This window comes from Acomys minous (genome assembly GCF_964271855.1).
Source record: "Acomys minous genome assembly, chromosome: 2".
Taxonomy (NCBI): domain Eukaryota; kingdom Metazoa; phylum Chordata; class Mammalia; order Rodentia; family Muridae; genus Acomys; species Acomys minous.
The window spans coordinates 70,087,510-70,107,900 of record NC_140484.1 but is presented as its reverse complement, the minus strand read 5'-3'; the positions used below and the strand labels follow the sequence as shown (position 1 = coordinate 70,107,900).

The 20,391-nt window shown below is 45.3% G+C and overlaps 1 protein-coding gene across 3 annotated transcripts in view; it reads left to right on the top strand.

Moving 5' to 3' along the window:
* The first annotated feature begins 7 nt into the window (after nucleotides 1–7).
* The window catches only part of SEC23IP (SEC23 interacting protein), a 48,631-nt gene continuing 28,247 nt past the window's right edge, over nucleotides 8–20,391 (top strand). The window contains exons 1-6 of one of the 3 annotated variants that reach the window (XM_084773177.1): nucleotides 8–273; nucleotides 7,010–7,539; nucleotides 10,672–10,882; nucleotides 13,529–13,722; nucleotides 16,199–16,288; nucleotides 19,268–19,388. In XM_084773177.1, coding sequence (XP_084629303.1) covers nucleotides 117–273; nucleotides 7,010–7,539; nucleotides 10,672–10,882; nucleotides 13,529–13,722; nucleotides 16,199–16,288; nucleotides 19,268–19,388 — 1,303 coding nt within the window. In that variant the 5' untranslated portion in view covers nucleotides 8–116. The remainder of the gene's footprint in view (nucleotides 274–7,009; nucleotides 7,540–10,671; nucleotides 10,883–13,528; nucleotides 13,723–16,198; nucleotides 16,289–19,267; nucleotides 19,389–20,391) is intronic. The other 2 variants (XM_084773176.1, XM_084773178.1) reach the window with 2 other exon arrangements.

Genomic DNA, 20,391 nt, shown 5'->3' with positions numbered 1-20,391 from the left:
CCCGTGCGCAAGTGCGGAAGTGCGGTGGCACTCCGGTTACCGGTTTCCGGTCTGTGTCCGGCACGGGGCTCGCAGAGCCACGTAACGGACGGGGGGGGGGGTGGTGGTCTGCAGCCATGGCGGATAGGAAGGCCAATGGTGGCGGAGCGTCCGCCTCCTCGTCGGGCACTAACTTACTCTTCTCCTCCTCGGCCACGGAGTTCAGCTTCAACGTACCCTTCATCCCCGTCACGCAGGCCGCCGCCTCCCCGGCTTCCCTGCTCTTACCCGGAGGTAGTGAGCCGAGGGCGCTTGGGGGGCCAGTGTGTGCTCGGAGGAGGGTGGGACAGGAGCGTCGCCTTCTCTGGGCCGCTTTCCAGGGCCAGCTTCCAGGGGCCCAGGGTCTGTGCGTTCTTGGAGGAGTGGCCCATGTGATGGGGCTTGCTCTTGGTCGAGGGAACTCCTCTCATTGCCCAAGTTCTGGCTGGACACCCACTGGTGTGCCGCTGCTGGCAGGGATGCAGCTAAATTAAACAGTTACCTTCTGCTAGCGTACCATAAAACTGTCCTCTTACTGGGAAACAGCGGTGATAGGGCAGGGCATCACCTAGGAGAGAGTCAGTAAGGTAGCTCCAGAGGGGACAGTGTCCCTGTTGTAGAGTACTGTAAACTCCGAGTAAAAGATTTCCGGTTACAGGAGGAAGCCTCCTAGGATAGACACGCTTCCTACTAGGATTGATACGTAATATCCCAAGTGTAGGCACAGAAAGCGGTTCTCATTTTTCAAGGTATCACTTCCTCTGAGTTTTTCCTTATTCTTTTAGGCTCCCACACCTGCGTTCACCCCCTGCTTTCCGTTAAGCTCTGAGTATTGCCTGGGAAGGTTGATTTTTTTTCTTCTTTCTTTTTTGAAGACTGGCCAGTCCCGATCGTGCCACCAACTTGCCGTGTGGCCTCAGGCATGACATTTTCCCTGTCTGCTTAAATTTCATGTTTTCAGCCTCTCTCCTCAGCCTTGAGATGAAGGTCTCTCTGTGTAGCCCTGGCTGTCTTGGAACTCACTATGTAGACCAGGCTGGCCTCAAACTTAAAAGATCCACGTCTGCCTCTTGAGTGCTGATATCAAAGGCGTGGGCCACCATGTTCAGTCTCACTTTCGTAGAGCTCTAAGTACAGTGCCCTGCTCATAGTGTTGTGTAAATATTTGTCATCTAAGTACCTCTGCCCCTCCATTTGGACTGTGAACGTCTTACCTCTTTTATTTGCAGGGTCCTGTTTAGCGCCTAGCACGTAGGTCCTTATTAAATGACATTTTCCCACTAAATAATTCCTGCTGGGAAGACTTAAGGGAAGTTTCCTGGGGAAGGGCAGGAAGACAGACTGAAGACATGTGTATGAAGGTTCCCTTTCTGTCATGTTTCTTTTTAGCACCTGTAACTGTCTCACGTGTCTCTAACGTGTCTCACCTGCTTATCCTACCAGGCCAGAGTGTAAGGGTCCTCAAAGCAGGGACTCAGTGTGAGCACTAGAGCCCACTGCCTAGAGTGCAGAGTACATAACATTGCAGTGGGTATCTGTTCAGTGAGGGTGGGGGTGGACACCAAGTCTGTCTGGAGTAAGCAGTGCTGCTGAAAGGCGAAGTGTTGCTTTCTTCAGTAAAGAATTGTGCCTGGAGCAGAGTGCTATGGAAGGCTCCAGGAGTAAACAAGCTTGTGCCTTGGAATTTTCAGATCATTTTCTGCCTCCCAAGTGTTTGAGTTGCCAGTTTCCCTTACTGTATAATATTTGATTTGTGTCTTGTCAGTGCTTGCTATTTTTTTCCTAAATAATATATTTGTTCTTATTTTATGTACGTTGATGTTCTGCCTGTCTGTATGTCTGTGAGAGGGTGTTGATCCCCTGGAACTGGAGTTATAGACAGTTGTGAGCTGCCATGTGGGTGCTGGGAATTGAACTCAGGTCCTCTGGAAGAGCAGCCAGTGCTCTTAACCATGGAGGCATCTCTCCAGCCTCCTCTTTCTTTTTTAAAATTATTATTTTTAATTTTTATGTGTACTGGTATTTTGCCCACATTTGTGTCCATGTGAGGGTGTTTGACACCCTGGAACTGGGAGTTACAGGCAGTTATGAGCTGCCATGTGGGTGCTGGGAGTTGAACTCAGGTCCTCTGGAAGAGCAGCCAGTGCTCTTAACCACTGAGCCATCTCCAGTCTAGCATTTCTATTTTCAAGTTTAAGATAAGTATACCTACCTTTAGATTTACTCATTTATTAGTTAATTTTTGAGGCATGGTGTTATTCTTGTAGCCCAGGGTAGCCTTGGAACTTGTGACAGTCCTCTTGTCTCAGCCTCTCAAGCTGTGATGAGAGGCCTGAGCCGCCATTCTTAGCTGTATACTTTCTTTAAAATTATTTAGGTTTATTTTTATTATTTTTAAAAACGTGTTCTTTTGTCTGTCTGTCTCTGTATGTGTGCACGGTGCAGTTTCTCTCAGAGGCTAGAGACTGGGGTTGCCTGGAGCTGGGGTTACAGGGGATGTGAGCTACCTGATACGGGTGCTTGGCAACAAATCTGGTCCTCTGTAAGAGCAGCACAAGCTCATCTCCAACCCCATCTTGAAAACTTATTTTTAGATGCAAACTTATTTTTTTTGTGTGAGAACATAAGTATCTTTTAAAACTACCATTTCATAACAAGCCATCTTTTTGTTTTGTTGTGTTTTGAGTTGCTATCTTGCTGTTACGTAGCTCTGGCTGTCCTAGAACTCCCTGCTGTAAACCCGGCTGGTCCTGAACGTACAGAGACCCGCCTTCCTCTGCCTCCTGAGTGCATAGCAAGTATTTGCTACACTTAAACAGTCTCATGATTAGCGATCTCCTCAGAGCATTTTCAAAGACGAAGGAGATTCCATCTCCTTGGAAGCAACAGTTGCTGGCATCAGAAGACACACAGGAAGCAGTTTCTTACATTTAGCTGGGCGTGGTGGTGCACGCCTTTAATCCCAGCACTTGGGAGGCAGAGGCAGGTGGATCACTGTGTGAGTTCGAGGCCAGCCTGGTCTACAGAGTGAGTCTAGGACAGCCAGGGCTTTAAAAAAAAAAAAAATCTTACATTTAGCAGATACGTACTGAGCAGCTTCTCCTTGGCAGGCCCTGTTGCAGATGTCAAGGTAGCATGGAACAGAAGGTTCTGCCCTCTTCCAGACCAGTGTATACATAGCCACAAACACCGCTTACATCAGTACAGGTTTCAAACAGCCAGCAATGACATGGGTAGGCTGCTGTGGCCACTGTGAGGCTCAGCTGCTGGGGTGGAGGGACGATGTTCCCTTAAGGCCTCAGAGTCTCGTAGGAAGTGAAGGATCCATAGACACGAGAGTCTGGAAGTATGAGGAGAATCTGCAGGCCTGCTGGGGCAGGTGGGTGGTGTGAGGTTGTATGGACCTCTTCCCTCTGTTTCCTGTCCTTTCACCCTCCTCTCACTTCAAGTAAGATGGCTGACTGCGGTGTATGCAGGCGAGTGGCCTGGTGGTCTGAGGGCCTCATGTACTGTGCTAGAAGGTTTGTACTGTGTTGAACGATGTGGGGAGCCTTTGGAGGGGGGGGCTTTTGTTGTTGACAATCCCACTGAGCAGCCCTGACTGGCTTAGAAGGTGCTTCATAGCCAAGTTGGCCTCAATCTCACTGAGGTCTCCCTGCCTCTACCTCCAGAGTGCTGGGATTAAAAGGCAGCTACCAATACTCCTGATCTCCTTTGAAGGATTTTTAGCAACACAGTGAAATTAGAAATGTGTTTTAGAAAGGCTTGTGTGTTCTAAGCTTGCACTAGATAGAATAGGGATGTCACAAATGTGATGAGTCTGTACCCCCTGGTAGGCTGGAGTGGATGGTACCGTAGGGTAGCGGGACACGTGGGGAACTTTTGTTTTGTGTTAAAAATGTATTTTATCATACTGAGGCTCAAACATAGCCTTGCACACTCGAGGCAAGCAGTCTGCTGTTGAGGTGCATTCCATGGCAGAGATGTTTATATTATAAGGTTACAGAGGCCAGATTATCAGCTCTGTGTCAGTGTCAAGGTCCATCCTCCTTCATGGATCGCTCTGCCTCCAGGCTCCCCGCTGGCACGTGGGAGGGACTGCATACATGGTTCTTTAATGACACGAAAGGTCCAGAGGTGGCAGGTTTCACATTGAAATCTGGACAGTGGTTGGTGAACAGTTTGAGGGGAATGGCTACGATAGATTCAGCGTGAGGCTTAGTAAATTTGACACATGCGACTGGGTCTGCCAGAAGTGTTGGGAAGGTGTGGACCCCAGGAGTACAGTCCACAGTTGAGACAGAGATGAGAGAGTCACAGGTATAGAGTACTCACAGTGGCTGTGTGGCTGTGGGTCTAGATCCGATGTGCTCTATGGGGTTAGGATGTGCTCCTAGAGTGCAGCTTGCAGGGTGTGGGGCCAGAATTGTATTTATGCTTGGTGATAGTCAGAAAAAAATATTTCTTAGAGCAAGTCAGTCTCAAGTTCTCTTATTGGGTGAGAGATTCCACAAAGAGCTCTTCGTAGTAGGGGACAAACGAGTAACACATAGTCCCAGTGGGGTTCACAGGTCTAGAGAGTGATGGGGTGGAGTGTGGATTAGAAAAGTAGAGGTGTGCAAGCAGAGGCAGGGCCCGGGGAGGAAAGTGCTTCCCGTTAGTAGTGAAGAAACTAGTGTAAGAATCTTTCCTCTTCCAAGCTGGCTGTGGTGGCACACGCCTTTAGTCCCAGCACTCGGGAGGCACAGGCAGGTGGATCGCTGTGAGTTCGAGTCCAGCCTGGTCTACAAAGTGAGTCTAGGACAGCCAAGGCTACACAGAGAAACCCTGTCTCGAAAAACCAAAGAAGAAAACAACAACAACAAAAAAACCCAATCCTTCCTCTTCCTCCCGTAAAAATTTTCTTCTTTTTTTTTTTTTAAAAGCTGGACATAGTGATACACACCTTTAATCCCAGTGGGAGGCAGAGGCAGGTGGATCTTCCTGAATTCAAGGCCAGCCTGGTCTACAAAGAGTTCCAGGACAGTCAAGGCTACACAGAGAAACCCTGTCTGGAATTTTTTTGTTTTTGTTTTTGTTTTTTATATTGGCTTTAGGTGTTCTGTTGCCTCAGTCTGGAGAAGCTGGGACTGTAGGCGTCTCTTTAGAATAATGGGGTTCCATCATGGTCCAGAAAGCCAGCCTTAGACACTGTGTTCTGATTGGAATTGTGTTTTGGGCATTAGGGCCAACCCTGTGGCGGGCCGTCTCTTCACCGACGCGGTGTGTGAAGCATAACTGGCAGAACCTGGAAGCCGACGGCAGGGTCACCATGAGGTCACAGAGCCCAGAGCTTTGGCGGTGGTCCAAGGGCAGGGACCGTAGTGTCCTGTGCACTGGGAGTGGCTCCACACATCTGAGGGACTGCAGCCCTCCAGCAGTGGCAGATAAGGGCGGCCTGAGCAAGGGAAGGCAGAGTAGGAGGAGGAAGCTCGGAGCTTTCATCAGAGCAGAGCAGGGGAAAGTGGGGCGAGCACCTTAGTTAGTGGGAAAATCACTCCTTGTCAGTGACTTGCTAGTGAAATGAAGAGGCCTTGTTCAAGCCGAGAGCACAGTGAAGATGAAGGTGGCCAAAGTGAAGTGAGGAGACCATCCCTCAGAAACACGAGTTTTCTGGAGACCTGCCATTTTGTTTTGTTTTACTTTTTTTCCCATTTATTTACTGTGTGTGTTAGATGTGGAGGGTCAGAGAGTCATTTGTGGGAGTTGGTTCTCTCCTCCCGCGCTGCCGGCTCTGGGGCAGCCAGTTTTATCTGCTGAGCCATCTTGCCAGCCTAGGACTTGGTGCTCTGCAGTGTCTGAACATCTCATTGTGGCTACTGCTTTCATTTTAGGGGTGGCAGTTAGTGGGTAACCTACGCTGCCTTAGAACACGAGTAGACATGCTTGTTTGTACAGGAGTTAGGTAAGACCCCTGACATACCTCTATTTGTCTACACAGGGAAGGCCTGTACTTTATTTTCTCCTTATAATTGTAGAAACAAAATTATATACATTTAGGTATATGGTAACATTTGAATTATGTCAGAAAAAAAAGATTCAAAATATATAAAAAATAGGTACAAATTTCTTCTTTAAAAATCCTTTATGTAGGGGACTGGGCAGATGGCTCAGTGGTTAAGAGCACTGGCTGCTCTTCCAAAAGTCCTGAGTTCAACTCCCAGCAACCACATGGTGGCTCACAACCATCTACAGTGAGATCCGGTGCTCTCTTCTGTCATGTAGTTAGTTGTACATGCAGATAGAGCACTCATCTATAGAAAAATAAACCTTAAAAAAAATCCTTTATATAAACATGAACATTTACAAAATAAATAATATTTATTTAGAAAGTAAGAAGGGCACAAATTATTTTTTCTTTTCCTTTTCTTTCTTTTTCCTTTTTTGAGACAGGGTTTCTCTGTGTAGCCCTGGCTGTCCTGGAACTCTCTCTGTAGACCAAGCTGGCCTTGAACTCCGAGATCCACCTGCTTCTGCCCCTTGCCTTGCTGGGAGTAGGATCCTGTGCATCACACCTGTCCTTCAAAAGTTACTGTTCACAGTGACTGTCTCTGGAAGGTGGGCTGGTGGTGGGATTCATAACTTCTCTCTTCTAGTTTTTCTTACACTTTTTTAAGAGAAAAGTTTTTTTGTTTTTGTTTATTTATTTATTTTTTTAAACAGGGTTTCTCTGTGTAGCCTTGGCTGTCCTGGACTCACTTTGTAGACCAGGCTGGCCTTGAACTCACAGCACTCTACCTGCCTCTGCCTTCCAAGTGCTGGGATTAAAGGTGTGTACCACCGTGCTTGGCTAAGAGAAAAGTTTTTAGGGAAAAGTTTTTCTTTTTTCTCTGTGATACAGAAATACAAGTTAGAATAACAAAGCAAGAAGTCTAAGGGCTGGGCCTTCTTTTCAGGGTCTCCCAAGAGGCTGGCGTTGCTTTTAAACCCCTGCTCTTGTGTTGTGTTGCAGATGACTCCACAGACGTTGGGGAGGAGGACAGCTTCCTTGGCCAGACTTCTTCTCACACACCCACCCCACAGACGTTCAGTTACTTCTCTCAGGCGTCAGGCAGCAGTGATCCTTTTGGGAACATTGGACAGTCACCCTTAACGACTACAGCCATGTCAGCTGGGCCATCAGCATATTCCAAGCCCCCAGCCACACTTCCTTTTACAACTGGCTCCCAAGATGCGCAGACTGCATTTCCACCATGTGTTTCCACGACTCACTATGGTGCTTCCCCTGCCTCACAGATGGGAAGAGATACCTATTTGCCTTCTCAGCCAAGTAGTCTCCCTCCAAATTTTGGGAGCCCCCCGCAAGGGATTCCTCAGCAAGGACATAACCCGTATCGCCACACTCCTGTCAGTAGCCGGGTGAATCCCTATATTACACCTCCACAACTGCAGCAGTGTCAGACGCCAGGCCATCCCTCCTACCCGCTGCCTTCTGGACCCCCTGTACAGACATACCAAATGCCACCAGGACCCTTGCCACCGGTACGTGACCGACATACTAGTTCTCTCTCTCTCTCTCTCTCTCTCTCTCTCTCTCTCTCTCTCTCTCTCTCTCTCTCTTTAGAGACAGGCTTTCTCTGTATAGCCTTGGCTGTCCTAGACTCGCTTTGTAGACCAGGCTGGCCTCGAATTCACAGCGATCCGCCTGCCTCTGTCTCCCGAGTGCTGGGATTAAAGGTGTGTGCCACCACGCCCAGCTAGTTTTCTCTTTTACCTTAGTAAAAGCTAAAAACAAAAAACCAAACCTTTGTATATTAAAAAAAATTGTTTTGAGATTCTCTCATTTTTATGTTATGGGTATTGTTGTTTTGCCTGCGTGGGTCTGTGCACCATGTATGTGCAGTGCCCTTGGAGGCCAGAAGGGGGCATCAGATCCCCTGGAACTGGAGTTTCAGGTGTTAGCCACCACCTGGGTTCTGGAATTTGAACCTGAGTCCTCTGAAAGAACTGTCAGTGTCCTTAACTGCTGAGCCATCTCTCCAGCTCAACTTTATGCATTTTAACATGCAATGAGGCTAAAATCTATTTTTAAACTTACTTTAATTTATATATATGGGTGTTTTATCAGAATGTGTGTCTGTATATCACTTGTGTGCCTGGTGTCCCAGGAAGCCAGAAATATTGGTCAGATTCCTAAAACTGGAGTTATAGATGGTTGTGAGTTACCATTTGGGTCCTGGGAACTGAACCGGGTTCTCTGCCAACAGCAAGAGCCATCTCTTGAGCACCAGGACAAAATGCTCTTACAGAGAAGTGCGGTATGCTACTAGTCAGAACCACAGTGTAGCAGGAAGCACTCCTGCTGGCTCACCTTTTAATTTTGAGACAAGATCTTGCTAAATTGCTTTGTTTGGCCTCAAACTCTTTTCTGCCTCAGTCTCAAGTAATTGGTATTATATGTATATGACACAAAGGGTCTTCTTTGTAAACTGTATGCTTTGAAGTAAACATTCTTTTAAAAGGAGCTAATTGGAGGCCAGCAAGATGGCTCATGGTAAAGGCCCCTGCCGCGATTTAGATCCCCAGGGTCCATGTGATGGAAGGAGAGAACTGACTGCTACAAATTGTCCCCTGACTTCCACACTTGGCTGTGGTACCAGCATGCCCACCCAAACAAACCAACAAACATAAATAAATATAAAATTTGTTTTTAAAGCTAGCCATTGATGGCTCATATTTGAGTTTATATTACCTATTTACTGGAGGAATAGTTGATTTTAATTGCCAAGGTGCATGCTAATAGTCTTGAAATTGTAGTGTATGCTATCAGTAAAAAATGTTACCTGAGGATACATGAAAATTGGGGCAATGTAAACTGCCAGCTTTAGCTTCTAATCTTTTTTTTTTTTTTTTTTTTTTTTTTTTGGTTTTTCAAGACAGAGTTTCTCTGTGTAGCCTTTGCTTTCCTGGACTCATTTATAGATGAGGCTGACCTCGAACTTACAGAGATCCACCTACTTCTGGCTCCCAGTACTGGGAGTAAAGGCATGCACCACCACCTGGCCCTCTACTAATTTTTTAATGTTCATGAAATTTATGTTGTGGTTAATATAAAATATGGCCAATGTTTATAATTATAATTATTAGGATGGTATTATCTAACTCGCTATCACAACCAATAAAGACACAGACACCTGATAGATTTCAGAATAGCCTCATTTCATGTGGGGCATGGCAGGTGTTACCTCTTGAGCTATCCTTATCTCCCAAGGCCCACACCATGGCATCTGTTCTAATTTCTTTCTGGGCTACCTCCATCCATAATTTCATAAGTACTTGATTACTCTGGGCTGCTTTCCTCCGTCCACTGATCAGGCCATATGTTCCTTTTCGTGCTATCCCATCACAGCTGCTCTGCTTCTTCCTGTCTACCTCTCCCAAGATTCTTCTCTTCCCAAAGCCCGCCATGCCTACCTCCCTTGGGCCCTGCCCAGGTATTGGCTTTTTATTGGTCAAACAGGAATAATTTCTTCTGCAAGGTTTATACAATCAAGACTGGTGTACGTGAGGATGTGCTCGGCTGGGCAGCAACTGGATCTTGCAAGCCAGTAATTAGCACCAGAATACCTATCAGCAGGCCAACCCCCAACACAGTCACATAATTAGAAATGAAATGGCTAAGTCAAGAGGTGTGGGTGTTATAAAGATTTTAAAAATTATGGGACATGTGCAGGTCTTGTGCATGGTGCATAAGTTCAAGCTGTACAAATCCCAGTACTGAGGAGACGCAGGGACAAAGTTCCGCCCTAACCAAGGAGCAGTTTTGTGCTTGATAGCTGCTGGAAAGGGAAAATCCATTTTCTTCCATGGAGTGCCGTTTATATGTCAGCTGCACTCTAGGGCAAGGCTCATGCTCAGAAGGAGTTGGGCCAGCGCAAAATGAACTCTGTCTTGTGTGTATGCTTTCTATTTGGGCATTTTTTTTTTTAAGATTGAGAGAGCATGAAGTTGGGTGAGTGAGGATCTGAGGATTGTCAATGGAAGGGGAGGATATGATCAAACTATTATATGAGCAATTTAAAAATAAATTTATTAAAAATTTCAAAATTGAGCTGGGCATGGTGGCACACGCCTTTAATATCAGCACTTGGCAGGCAGAGGCAGGTGGATTGCTGTGAGTTCCAGGCTAGCCTGGTCTACAAAGTGAGTTCAGGGCAGCCAAGGCTATACAGAGAGACTCTGTTTCAAAAAACCAAAACAAAAACAAAAAAAATGTCAAAATTAGCCTTGTGGTAATGGCGCATGCTTTTAATCCCAGCACTCCAGAAGCAGAGGCAGGTGGATCCCTGTGAGTTTGAGGCCAGCCTGGTCTAAATGAGTCCAGGACAACCAGGGTTGTTAAACAGAAAACCCTGTCTTGAAAAAACAAAACAAAAAAACCGAAAAAAAAAATCAAAATTGGGGGAGACATATTGGTGGGTGTCAGTTTGCCATTAGTATGCAAAAATCTAGTTCACTTAGCAACTGACTTTAAGTTTTAGTGCACTAGTTATGACACTAAGTGGTCACCTAGAAATACACGTAAGATAATTACCATTGCTGTCAGTTTGATCCTGAAGTGGTTACAGAATTTCTTTTGGGCACATCTGACGGTCTTGACCTTGTTCCCTTCAGCCTCCTGCATCAGTGCAGGCGCCAGCGCAGCAGCAGATGCCTGCCAGAGCCGCGGGCCCCCTTGTCCAGGGACCGGCGCCTCTCATGCTTCAGAGCCACTATGAGCCTGTTCAGCCCCACTGGTTTTACTGCAAGGAAGTAGAGTATAAGCAGCTATGGATGCCCTTCAGTGTGCTTGACTCTTTGAATCTTGAAGAGGTCTATAATTCAGGTAAGTACCCGCCTTGCCTGATTCCATCTTACTTAAGAGGAAGAATGGTGTTTATTCGTGGTCTCCTGTTTTCAACTGTCAAATTCCTTAATCTGTTTAGGTCTCCACATCTCACTTTTAAGACATAGTACTAAATAATATATATCCTAAGTTATTGAGGAAAATACTTTAAAAATGGCTTAGCAGTTTCTTTTGTTTTAGCTGGCACAGTGGCCCACCTTTTTATTCCAGCACTCAGGACAGGCAGATGTCTGTGAGTTTGAGGCTAGCCTGGTTTACACAGTGAGCTCCAGGACAGTTGAGGCTCCATAGTTAGACCTTGTTTCAGTAAAACAAAACATAGCAAAAGGTTGTTTTAAATCAGAAAGGTAGGGGCTGGAGAGATGGCTCAGAGGTTAAGAGCACTGGCTGGTCTTCAGAGTTTCATTCCCAGCAACCACATGGTGGCTCATGACCATCTATAGTGAGATTTGGTGCCCTCTTCTGGCCTGCAGGCACGCATATGGACAGAATACTTTATAAATAATAAATAAATCTTTAAAAAAAAATCAGAAGGTAGAGCTGTTATATAATCCAAGTTTCAGTTTTCTTATTTCATTCAGTCACTCATAGTCAGGGACGTGAAGTGTCTCCTGAGGTGCTCTGATGGGGAGTGCTGAGTGAAAGCGGGTTCTGAGGGCAGACGAATTTGGAATAATTATTCCTATGTCTACCTCTTGAGAGGGATGCAACACAGGTGTGTCTCAAGGCTCTGAGAAGTCTTGCAGCACACAAATATGATTCTTTTTTTTTTTTTTTTGGTTTTTCGAGACAGGGTTTCTCTGTGTAGCCTTGGCCATCCTGGACTCACTTTGTAGACCAGGCTGGCCTCGAACTCACAGCGATCCGCCTGCCTCTGCCTCCCGAGTGCTGGGATTAAAGGCGTGTGCCACCACGCCCGGCACAAATATGATTCTTTATCTTGATACTATTTGATTATGAGACTTAAATATCTCTTCTTTTCTTCTTCTTCTTCTTCTTCTTCTTCTTCTTCTTCTTCTTCTTCCTCCTCTTCCTCCTCCTCCTCCTCCTCCTCCTCCACCTCCTCCTCTTCCTTCTTCTCCTCTTCCTCTTCTTCCTCTTCCTCCTCATCCTCTTCTTCTTCTTCTTCTTCTTTGAGATAGTTTCTCTGTGTAGCCTTGGCTGTCTGGACTCACTTTGTAGAGCAGGCTGGCCTTGAACTTGCAGTCATCCACCAGCCTCTGCCTCCTAAGTGCTGGGGTTAAAGGCTTGCGCCACCACGCCCAGCACTTAAATATCCTAGAACATTTCAGAACAATGATATTATTGCTTTGTTTTTACAATTTTTTCTCTTTTCTTGTTTTGTTTTTTGAGACAGGGTTTCTCTTTGTATTAGCCCTGGCTGTCCTGGAGTTCAGCTCTGTAGGCCAGGCTGGCCTTGAACTCACTGCCTCTGCCTCCTGAGTACTGGGATTAAAAGCGTGTGCCACCACGCCTGGCTTGTTTTCCTTTTCAGTCCAGGCTGGCCTCTAAGACACCATGGACCCAGAGTTATCCAGGAACTCGTGATTCTCCTGACTATATACACCTGAAGTTACAGGTGCATGGCAGTACATCTGGTTTGATATTCCTACTTACCTTAGGATTGTGCTTTTCAAACTTGTCCTGGCTGTTTGTTTCTATACAAGGAGAGTCATGCTGCATGGCGGCTCACCTCTGTGATCTCAGTACATGGGAGGCTGGAGCAGAACTGCTGGGAGGTTGAGGTTAGCCTGGGCTACAGAGTGAGACTCTGCCTCTGAAGTAAATAAATAGATGTCATGGGGCTGGACAACCTCTGGTGGCTCAGTGGTTAAGAGCAGTGACTGCTCTTCTGGAGAACCCAGGTTCCCAGCACCAATGTGGCAGCTCACACACGTCTGTAACTCCAGTTCCAGGGGACCCAGTACCCTGGGTCTTCACAAAGACATACATGCAGGCAAAACACCAAAGCACATAAAATAAAAATAAATTATTAAGAAAATGTGATTTCGCCGGGCGTGGTGGCGCACGCCTTTAATCCCAGCACTCGGGAGGCAGAGGCAGGTGGATCGATGTGAGTTCAAGGCCAGCCTGGTCTACAAAGTGAGTCCAGGACATCCAAGGCTACACAGAGAGACCCTGTCTTGAAAAAAAAAAAAAAAAAAAAAAAAAAAAAAAAAAAAAAAAAGAAAATGTGATTTTGAACAATACAGATTATCTTTTTTTTTGTTTGTTTGTTTTTTTGTTTCTTTGTTTCTTTGTGTTTTGGCACAGGATTTCTCTGTGTAGCCTTGGCTGTCCTGGACTCACTTTGTCTCAAAAAAACCAAATAAGAGCCAGGTGTGGTGTGCATGCCTTTAATCCCAGCACTGGGAGGCAGAGGCAGGTGGGTCTCTGAGTTCGAGGCCTGCCTGGTCTATAAAGCAACTTCAAAAAAGAAGAAAAAAAAAAAAAGAAGAAGAAGAAGAAGAAGAAAAAAAGAAAAAACCAAATTAAAAAAACCTCAAGTTTAGTTGTCTGTATTTGAGTATTGACCTGTAGCATCATGACTATTATTGTGAAGTTGTTTGTATTTTCAAATGTGCCTGGTAACATTGGGAGAAAATGTCCTTTCTTGGTTCCTAGTGCAGCCAGATCCTGAGAGTGTGGTTCTAGGCACGGATGGAGGGCGCTATGACGTGTACCTCTATGACCGCATGAGGAAGTCTGTGTACTGGGAAGAGGAGCCAGCTGAAGTGAGACGCTGTACTTGGTTTTACAAGGGGGACACAGACAGCAGATTCATTCCCTATACAGAGGAGTTCAGTGAAAAACTAGAGGTATGAATGCTTTATTTCTTTATATTTTTTTTCTTTTCAGAACATAGGCATATATGCAAGAGAGGCTTCTGTGACACCACTGACAGTGGAGATGGCTTTAGATACAGAGGCCTGTCTTGATCCTGGTCACAAAGGAGATTGGCCTTTAAGTGGTCTCACCAATCAGGAAGTGCGGCACAACCCTGTGTCTCAAGATAAGACTGTAGTGTTCGGAGGGGGCACATTGCTCATCTAGGAGCTCGTATCAGCCCTTCACACAGATGTAGGTAGAGACCAGGCATGCTTCACTTGCTTATAATCTCAGCATTGATGAGGCCAAGGCAGGTAGTGTGTGTCAGCGCTCCCCTGGGCTAGAGTGAGAACCAGTCTACAAAAACAGTCTCTGCCTCCCCTCCCTTCCCCTCCCCTCCCTTCCCCTCCCCTCCCCTCCCCTCCCCTCCCCTGCCCTGCCCTCCCCTCCCCTTCTCTCCTCTCCCTTTCCCCCACCCTGAGACAGGGTTTCTTTGTGTACCCTTGGCTCTCTTGGAACTTGCTTTGTAGACCAGGCTGGCCTCAAACTTACAGAGATCTGCCTGCCTTTTCCTTCCCGAGTGCTGGGATTAAAGGTGTGTGCCCCAAACTAATCTCTGAGTCCTCTGTAAAGCATCCTTTTGGAGCAGTTTTATGGCATTTACTTGTGAATGCGTGTGTCTGCTCTCACACGCATACTGTGGTGCATGTCTGCAGTCAGAGAACATGCCAGAGTTGCTTCTCTTCTTCCCTGTGTGGGTCCTGGTAGTTAGGGTTGGCAGCAAGTGCCTTCACCCACTGAGCTTTCTGCATGGCACTTAAAGCATACTTTTAGTTAGTTCAGTAAGGGGAAATATGTAAAAGGGTGCTAATACATAGAGTTTACTTTTCAACCTAAATTAAGCAAATAACTAAAGGACACACTATGATTGTTGATACTTCTAGGTAGGTTCCTACTGCAGTTGCAATATCCCAAAGCCCAGTGGGTTAGGCTTATTATTTTGAAGCTGAAAGTATGGTGTTCAAGTGTAAATATCTGAGAGCAGAGGAAGCACTTTGTCATAACTGTAATGACAGTGTCTGTGTGGGTGACACAGGCTCTAGGCTGCGACTGCTATGCCGTCCAGGTCTTGCCCATCACACCAGCATGAGGCCCTGCCCAGCTGTCTAAGAACCCCACCCCTCAGTGGAGGCAAAGCAGAGTGTGAAGTAAGAAACAAATGATGCGTGTGATTCTCTTGTGTTGCTTACTTGTCCTATCTGAGCACCAGGATAACGAGCAGAAGTGGGTGTGATTTGAAATGCTTGTATTTTATAATGACGTGATTGTCTCCATAGAAAAGCAATACAATATCAACTGGGAGGCAGAGGCCAGTAGCTTACTGAGAGGATGAGAGGCCAGCCTGGGCTTGAGACCCTGGCTCCAAAAAAAAAAAGAGGCTGGGCAGCGGTGATGCACACCTTTAATCAGGAGGCAGAGGCAGGTGGATCTCTGTGAGTTCAAGGCCAGCCTGGTCTACAAAGTGAGTTCAGGACAGCCAAGGCTACACAGAGGAACCCTGTCTCAAAAAACAAAAACAAAAAAGGAAAGAAAAAGAGTACTGGCTGTTTGTACAGAGGACTCAGGGTTGATTTCCAGCATCACATGGCAGCTAGTAACTATTGGTAACTCCAGTTCCAAGAGATCGGACACCCTCCCTCTTCTGATTTCTGGGTGTGCACATCGTACACGTACATACATGCAGGCAAAATACTCACATACATTAAAAAAGGTGACCTCAGAATAGAGCTAAACACGTGCTGATCTGTGTATAGTTTCAGCATCAGAGTTGACTTCTCAAAGTACTTGGTAGATTGAATGTCTCCCCTCCACCCCAACGTTCTGTTGAAGCAGTGACCCCAGGATCCGTGAGTGCAGCTTGGTGTGGAGCGCGGGTGTGGAGAGTAAGTCAGCTGAGATGAAGTTACTTGAGCAGAGTGGCCCTAACCCCATAGCTTGTGTCTCCATAGCAACAAACAAGACAGACATGTTCAGGTAGACAGGATGCTGCGGTTAGATAAAGGCAGGGGTTGGAGTCAGCCGTACACCAGGGGATGGCCTTGACTGTAGCAAGCCAAGAGTACTTAGGAGTGGGCATTCCATAGCGATTGGTATCCTGCTGTCACCTTGATTTTGGAGTGGTAGCTTCGAGAGCTGTGAGACAATAAATTAATTTTATGGCACTCAGCTTGTTCAGCCCTAAGACACTGATATACTGTCTAAACCTCATTATCTTCCCTATGTAATGGAGAGGTTACTTAGGAGTGTGTGATTGCAAACACTGGAGTAATTTACTCAGATGATAGGAAGTGGCAGCCGTAAAGCAGACGTACTGTCACTGCTGTGTCGCCAGCATGGCGCTCATCCACCTCTGCTCTGCTGGTGTGAAGATGGACTGCAGCGCGTTGTGCTGTCTTGTCTCTGCAGGCAGAGTATAAAAGAGCTGTAACCACGAACCAGTGGCACCGCAGACTCGAGTTCCCGAGTGGAGAGACCATCGTGATGCACAACCCAAAGGTGAGCTGCGTTCTGAGATGGCGGTGGGGGGGGAAGGCATGTTAAAATTCTGCGTATCTGTGGTAATGTTTCATTTGTAGTCTTTTTTTGCAGTGATTTATTTGTGATAAATATATTACTTTTCAATTTTATTATTTGCTTATTTTATTTGTTTTTAATTTTTTTAGACAGGGTCTGTGTAGCCCTGATGTCCTGGAACTCAACTATGCAGATCAAGCTGGCTTTGAACTCACAGAGGTCCAGCTGCCTCTGCCTTAAAGGCCCAAACCAAGTTTTATTTAATTTAATTTAATTTATTTATTTCTGAGACAGAGTTTTTCTGTGTAGCCCTGGCTGTCCTGGACTTGTTTTGTAGACCACACTGGGCTCTAACTCACAGAGATCCACCTGCCTCTGCCTCCCGAGTGCTGGGATTACAAGTATGTACCACCACACTTAGGCAGGTCTATTTTGTAATACTTGTTATCGTGGAAATCAACTTATTTCGCACAAAGTTTCTGTTTGACACGTTAACTGATACTGAATATTATCTTAGAAAAAGCTTGGTAGATCTTTTCGCTTGGTTTGGGGAGCCCACTCTTTCTACAAAGGGCCAGAGAAAGCACTTAGGGCTTTGCAGGCTGTCTGCTCTCTAGTGAGCTACCAGCTCTGCTCTCATTGTGAGAGCAGTTGGGGGAGACAGCTTGCAAACCAATGGATATATAGAAAAATCATTATTGTCAGTGCTATTATTATTGTTACTATTGTTGTTGTTGTTTTTTAATGAATCCACAGAGTACCATTTTATTATTATTACATATACAGTGCCCTGCCTGCATGTACACCTGCAGGCCAGAAGAGGGCATCAGATCACATTATGGATGGTTGTGAGCCACCATGTGGTTGCTGGGAATTGAACTTAGGACCTCTGGAAGAGCAGACAGTGCTCTTAACCTCTGAGCCATCTCTCCAGCCCGTTGTTGTTGTTTCTGAGATAAGATTTGTCTGTGTAGCCCTGGCTATCCTGGAACTCACTCTGTAGACCTCAAACTCAGAGATGGGCTTGCCTCTGCTTCCCTGAGTTTGAGATTAAGGCATGTGCCACCACTGCCTGGCTGAAAATGTTACTTTGAACAACAGGTATTGATCTGTACTGTGAGCCTTATTTTGCTCACCTGCCCTTGGTTATCTTTCTTCTAACCATTCAAGGAAAATGCACCCTTTTAAGTTAAAGTGTCTCTATATAAACTTGTTTCATTTAAATAACCGATTAATGTTTTAATACCTGCGTTTTCTATACTTGTTTTCTTTAGTTCCAAGTCCTTCCCTGTGGTCATATATACTACCCAGGGTCATTTCAAATGAAGCAAAGTAAGTTTTGCATCTAGCATCTAGCGTAAGGATTAGCCTATGGTGTTTGGTTAGAACATACAGTTTATAATACATTTGCTTCTGTTACAGAAAAGTTGAAAAATTAAAAAGAAACTCAGAGTAGTATGTAACCCTTACTGATATTGAAATAAAATAAAAAACTTGGTGCAGTGGTGCACACCTGTGATCCCAGCACTCAGGGAGGCAACAGCAGGAGGTGTCAGTGGGTTCGAGGCCAGCCTGGTCTACAAAGTGAGTCCAGGACAGCCAGCGCTACATGGAGGAAGCCTGAAACCAAAAACCAACCAACCAAACAAACAAAAGAAATAAAATATAAATAGTATGAAAAAATATCAAGTGAAAAATAAAAGCCTCTTCTCTCTGAATATGGTGTTGCATGCATTTAATTCCAACATTTGGAGTCGAGACATTCAGATCTCTGTTTGAGTCCAGCCTAATTAATATACATAATGAGGTCCAGGCTAGCTAGGCCTACCTTGTGAGACTCTCAAAAACAAAACAAAACAACAAACAAAACAACAAAAACCTCTTACTTTCAACTTTCTATTGTGGGCTACTTTCAGAACTAAATTGTTTTTATATAAACTTGTTATATACCATGCTGTATATATGTATGGGCTTTTTTTTTTCTTTCCTTTTTTGATGCAGGGTTTCTCTATGTAGCCTTGGCTTTCAGGCTGGCCTCAATTCATAGAGATCCTAGCACTTGGGAGGCACCTGGAGGCAGATCTTCATGTTCGAGGCTAGCCTGGTGGAGTGAGTTTCAGGATAGCCAAGGCTACACAGAGAAATCTTGTCTTGAAAAACCAAAAAAAGGTGTTTATTTTTTTATTAAACATTCTAATTTTGTTTTTGTTTTGTTTTTTGAGACAGGATTTGTCTGTGTTATCTTGCCTGTCGCTTTGTAGACCAGGCTGGTTTTGAACTCACAGTGATCTGCCTGCCTCGTGCTGGCTAAACATTCAGTTTTTGTCACTGAAACTAAGTTTGTAAGTTAATCATGAATTTTGCCGTTTAAAGGGATTCTTTTTGCCTTAGATATTCTTACAGGTAAATTGTACAAACCTAGAATTTTACCTCAGTTTTTGCCTCTTATATATCTACACACACCCACACACACACCCACACACACACCCACACACACACACTTATAACCCCCTCCCATTCTTGTGCAGAGAATCAAACTCAGGAAAAAAAAATCAATATATACTACTTCTGATTTAGGTGCATGGTTTTCCCGAGTTAGCATTTGAAGTAATGATATGTTGTTTTGCTGGTTAGTGATAGCAGGACCTCTACAGAATTTGCTTGGGGGACAGTTCTACTTCATTTTATGACATTTCTACTCTGAAGCATAGGACTTTTTGTATTAACCACATTACTTTGAAGTAGGCTTGGTGATAAAGTCCTGTAATCCCAGCACATGAGAAGCAGAGACAGGAGGATGGCTGTGGGTTCTGGTCTGACTTTATGTAGAGTTCTGAGCCAGGCAGGGGCTATGTTGTTAGGTCGCATCTTGAGAACCAACTAACTGTCCCCAGAAATACTGCTGAGTCTAGTGGGAGATGACTCTGCTAACGAGGGGCCTCTATGCTTTGTGTCTTGGAGGTTATTGTCCAGTTCCAGCCTTCGTCAGTGCCAGATGAGTGGGGGACGACACAGGATGGACAGACAAGGCCCAGGGTGGTAAAGCGTGGAATTGATGATAACCTTGATGAAATTCCTGATGGTATGTTACGTTTTCTTAAGAGAAAAGTCCGTCTGTTAGTGTCATCATTTACTATGAAAAAAGAAGTAGTTACTAGGATTTCTTCCAGAGTGCTCAGAATTCAGCCATATGCTGGTCATGTTTCTATCTTTTTAAAAGTATTGTTCCTTGGGCTGGAGAGATAGCTCAGCAGTTAAGAGCACTGTCCGCTCTTCCGAAGGTCCTGAGTTCAATTCCCAGCAACCACATGGTGGCTCACAACCATTTATAATGAGATCTGGTGCCCTCTTCTGGCCTGTGGGTGTACATGCAGGCAGAACACTGTATATGTTATAAATAAATAATCTTTAAAAAAAAAACCCTCTAGATACATGTATAAAAGTTATTGTTCCCAAGCACTGGGATTATAGTCATGAGCCATCATACCCTGGGTTTTTCTTGGAGGATTGTCTATTTATTTACATTTATTTTGAGACAGGACGTCACTGTACAGCCCTGGCTAGTCTACAACTTGATATGTAGAACTGACTTGCCGTACAGTACAGAGATCTTCTTGCTTTAGCTTCCTAAGTGACGGGATTATAGCTGTGAGCTACCAGACTTGGCTTTTTGAAAGATTTATTGCTATTTTCTTAAATTCGTTTGCATAGGCCTGAGGAAGCCCAAGGAAGGCATCGCCTCTTCTGACACTGGAGGGCAGGTGGGCGGTACAGGCAGCTGTAAGCCGTGTGGCATAGGTGCTGAGAACTGAACTTGGGTCCTCTAGAAGAGGAGCAGATGCTCCTAACTTCTGACCCATCTCCTCCCGCTTCGAGACAGCCTTTCACTACGTAGCCAAAGTTGCCCTAAAATAGCAGTTCTCCTGTCTCAACATCCCAAAAACTGGGGCTACATATGGATATCATCAGCACACTTGGTTTTCCTCTTTTATGCCATTGAAGTCTTATTTTGATACTACATATACTTTCTTTCATTGTCTAATAAAATAAGATAAATAGATGCTATAAGATCTGGATGTAGTAGT